Source organism: Cyclospora cayetanensis, unplaced genomic scaffold, assembly GCF_002999335.1.
Source record: "Cyclospora cayetanensis isolate NF1_C8 unplaced genomic scaffold, CcayRef3 CcayRef3_contig_187, whole genome shotgun sequence".
Taxonomy (NCBI): domain Eukaryota; phylum Apicomplexa; class Conoidasida; order Eucoccidiorida; family Eimeriidae; genus Cyclospora; species Cyclospora cayetanensis.
In genome coordinates this window covers 73,828-78,152 of record NW_020312133.1, presented here as the reverse complement: position 1 = coordinate 78,152, position 4,325 = coordinate 73,828, and the positions used below count along the sequence as shown (strand labels likewise).

Genomic DNA, 4,325 nt, shown 5'->3' with positions numbered 1-4,325 from the left:
TGTCGGGCTGTCATCTCGCCGAGGGCGCGCGGGGGGGCGTGCTATGTGTGACGATGTGGGGAAGGCAGGGAGGCGAAGGGGGAGGTGTGCGCGAGCTGCTTTGTGTTTGTTCGCGCCTGCCCTATCGTCCCACTTTCTCTCTGTCTGTGTTTTTTTTTTTCTCGCTCTCTCTCTCTCTGTCTCTGTCTCTCTGTCTCTGTCTCTCTCTCTGTCTCTCTCTCTCTCTCTCTCTCTCTCTCTCTCTCTCCCTCTCTCTCTCTCTCTCTCTCTCTCTCTCTCTCTCTCTCTCTCTCTCTCTCTGTCTCTCTCTCTCTCTCTCTTCGCGCCTATATCGACTAGGGCTAGCTAGCTAGCTGGCTGGCTGCCTGGCGAGCAGACTGCAGAATACAATCGCTGACTCTCTCTGCCTGAGGGCGAAGGGCATCTCCCCGTGGCAGCAGGCGCAAGGGAAGCCTCTTTCCCGCAAGTAAAAGTCGACAGCCCTGAGCACAGTAAAGCACAAAGACTCAAATGCGAAGCTCTGCACACACATGCGCAAGTCGCAACTCAGCAGCTGGAGAGGATGTGATTTGAGAGGTGTCGCATCGCCACGGCGCGCATGAGGCAGCCTCGCCAGCCTGCGAGGCTGACAAGGTCACCAAAAGCCCTTTTTTCGGCAATGCATGCATCGCCACGCAAAAGGCGGAAACAGCCGCATCTTCCCCGACGGCAGCAGCAGCGGCTACACAGGTCGGAGGGAGAAGATCTCCGGAGGCAGAGCTGACGCCGCCTCGAAGAAGATGCACCCAGCGACGCACACAGCTAAACACACTCGCCCCACAGTCAGACAGGGGAATCAGCAGCTGCCACTGGCTTCCGCAGACCAACCACAGCAGCCCATCGACAAGGCAAAAGCCAGCACCTGCATGCAGCAAGCGTGTTGCAGAATACGATCGTCTGCTCCATTTGCGCGGAGGGGGCCCCCAATGCCTCCACAAGCTGCGGGAGGCCCCCTGAGGCACCCATCGGAAGGAAGTGCTGTTTGCAGCTCGCAGACACCGAATGCAGGGTGCCACATACAACTGTATCCAACACGTCTGATAATCGTATGCCACTGCGATCGGCCTCCTCGTGGCTACTGTTGCTGCTCATGTTGCTCATGTTGCTCATGTTGCTCATGTTGCTCATGTTGCTCATGCTGCTCATGTTGCTCATGTTGCTCATGCTGTCTTCCTTGCCATGTAGTAGGAATTGTGTTTCTGAGCCGTGAGGCTCAAAGTGCCTCAAGAATGCAGCGAGCGCCCCCGAGTAGGCTGCTCCCACGAAGACTAGCTGAACGGCCTTGCTGTTGGCAGCGCTGCCTTCGCTGAGGCTTTTGCTGGCGATCAGACGACGCTGCTGCACGACGAGGCTGAGAATGAAGCGCGTTTCGTTCGCGTAGAAAGAGTCGCACAGGGTGTCTGCCTCCTCGACGACGAGCTGCTGCAGCTGCTGGAGGAGCACGTTTCGCTTCTTCAGATGCAGCAGCAAGCGAGCTGGCGTGCAAATCGCGATGTCGACACCTTTCCGCAGAGCTCCCACCTCTGCTGCGTAGCTGCCGCCTCCCGCCAACACGCAAGCAGAGAGGGGCCCCCCGAGGGGGGCCCCCCCCAAGCGAGCCTTGCTGCTGCCGCAGCGGCCACTTAAGGCACTGATATCCGTGACAGACGCAAACCCTGCGAGAGGGGAAATCGCGCTCGTGTAAATCTGCTTCGCGAGTTCCCTAGTAGGTACGAGGATAATTAGCCGAGGGCAGTGAGGCTGCGCTGACCTCCCACCAGCCGCAGCAGCTGCAGGGAGCTGTCCATACAGCCGAGAGAGCAGCGGAAGCACGTAGCTGAGCGTCTTGCCGCTGCCAGCGCTTGCCAGGAGAAGCAGACTTCGACCCTGGACCGCAACAGGCGCATATACACCCGGGAAAAGCATCTCGCAAGGCAGCAGCAAAACTGAAAAACCACAAGGCGAAATTCGTGAAACACCCTCTACGTCAAAGGCGCACAGGCAGGTGCATCTGCAGAAGCGGAAAGAATGCAGGGGGGTCAAACGCATGAGCTGCAGAAGCAGAAAGAATGCAGGCAGTAGCGGCAGAAAGAATGCAGGCAGCAGCAAGAGAAAGAATGCAGGCAGTAGCGGCAGAAAGAATGCAGGCAGTAGCGGCAGAAAGAATGCAGGCAGTAGCGGCAGAAAGAATGCAGGCAGTTGCGGCAGAAAGAATGCAGGCAGTAGCGGCAGAAAGAATGCAGGCAGTAGCAGCAGAAAGGCAGTGCAACCCGATCCTCGTGCACAAGGCAGCGGAAGGGAAGCAACGAAAACACGTGCTGATGTAGAATCTCTCGACAGCTGCAGAGGAAAATGATGCTGGGAGTTTCTACGCTGACGGGACTGCTGTAAAGGAACCAAAAGCATCGTCACGCAGCGACGATAGCGCAAAACGGCAGACGCGCAAGCAGATATATGTATATCTATAGCGGCAAGGAGGAGAAAATGCGCAGATGAGACAGAGGGATTGAGGCAGACAGGCGGAAAGGCCTTATTTAGGGGTTTGGACCTGTTGCAATGGAGGAATCGCTTTCTCCTGAATTTCCGTGGGCTGCAACAAGCCCATCCTACTCAGAGGGAGGAGTAGAGCCTTAGGCAAGCCAAACTGAGCAAAGGTTTGACGCGCTGCAGCAAACAAACCCTCTGAACTGCTGCTTGGCGTGCTACTTGGGTTGCTGCTGCTACTGCCGCTGGAGGCTGTGGGGGCAGCGGCAAAATCTTTCTGCCGTCCCCGACGGCTCCGGAGAGGGGTGTTGCTGTTGTTGTCGCTGCTGCTACGGGTGGTGTTCGAGGCAAGGCTGAGATCCTCATCAGTACAGCTGCTGCTAGTGCTGCGAGGAGCGAAGTCTTCGGGGTTTTCCTGCCTGGGGGCAGTATGAAGGTTCCTCCGCAGCGTGCCTGAGCAGCCGAAGGCGAGTCGTTTCTGCACTGTGCAGTTCAGCGGCTGGTGACGCCTCAGAGCCGTGACAGAAGGAAGGGGGTGGAGGCTTGCCAGCAGCAGGAGCTGCGAGAGCTGCCCTTGTCTGCAATGCGGCAAGACTCTAGGCCCTCTGCAGCAGTTCGAGGGAGAAGCCGTGGCTAAAGCGACGCGCTGCGCAGCGCCTGCCATCTGCTGTAACGGAAGGCAACCTCGGAGGCGACAGGGAGGGAGTTCTCGCGCTGCTGCTGGCACGCCAGCTGCTGACTCTGTTGAACGCCAGGCCTGTACTACCACCCCCTCTGGGGGGGCCGAAGGAAGCCCTTATGAAATCCTTTGGCAATTCAAAAAAGACGACAAACATTTCAGTAAGAAACCGAGAAGAAGTTGCTCTCCACGGAATGGTGGACCAGCAGAGTGGCCGCTTTTAGGGGCCCCCCGGGGCCCCCTGCAAAAATCGCCCCCACAGAGCTCAGCAAAGGGGGCCCTAAAATACTTCCCGAACAGCACAGGCAGACAAAAACATTATTATCATTATGTATGTTTTCCTTTTTAGGGATAGAGCGCGTGTTGCCACATTTTCACATGCAGTTACACCCCCCGCGGTACACCTTGATGCACAATCGGGGGGTAGCGAGTTGACAGCCCATGGCAAAACGATCTGCCGCGTGTCCGTTCCGCCACTGGCAAACTCTCCTCCTTAGTGGCTTTTTAGCGCATCACAGTGTATCGCCATCCATGGAAACGGAATAACCACCCAGGAACGTGCAGACTCTCTAGACGTCACCTAGACCCCGCGTGAAAAACCATCAAGTGCTGCTCCCCGTAGGCCTTGTAGAACTCGATACTCTATAGACACCGGAACTATATGTTTATATAGGGCTCTTTCTTCGCAGCTTCCAGACTCAGGCGCCCCCCATCCCCCGAGTAACACAAGACACCCCACGCCCGTAAAGGGGGCCACCCTTCGATGCAGCTGCTTCTCTTCGCTGTAGCGTCACTCCACTCGATCGCTTACCCTAACACCTCTACGTTGCGCTGCAGCAGCAGCAGCAGTTCCTCACTCATACGCAAATGGTGCCACGACCCCCGCCTGAACGAAGGGCTTCGCGTGGGTGCATGCTGCCGTAGCGGCATAAATCCCAGCAGCAGCACGTCGCACTGTATGCGTTATTAGCGCCGCTGCTGCGCCTTCCTCCCGCGGTGCATGCAGAAGGCTTCCCCGTGCGGCGCAGCCGTAAAAACACCAGAGAGTACACCTTTCCCTCTGACACCCACCTACCTACCCACCCCGACGCGCTGTTTTGCTGCTAGGTTCCCCCTGCTGTCGGCGCATGCGCTAACTGCTGCT

The 4,325-nt window shown here is 57.4% G+C and overlaps 1 protein-coding gene across 1 annotated transcript; it reads right to left on the bottom strand.

Moving 5' to 3' along the window:
* Positions 1-407: 407 nt before the first annotated feature.
* Positions 408-3,166, bottom strand: LOC113147323 (DEAD-box ATP-dependent RNA helicase 39-like; the record flags this gene model as incomplete). The annotated part of the gene is made up of 4 exons (XM_026337505.1): positions 3,085-3,166; positions 2,567-2,904; positions 902-1,905; positions 408-482 (listed from the first exon to the last, which is right to left on the bottom strand). Coding segments are annotated over exons 1-4 (1,499 nt in total), but the record flags the coding sequence as incomplete, so codon positions are not given.
* Between the last annotated feature and the right edge of the window lie 1,159 nt (positions 3,167-4,325).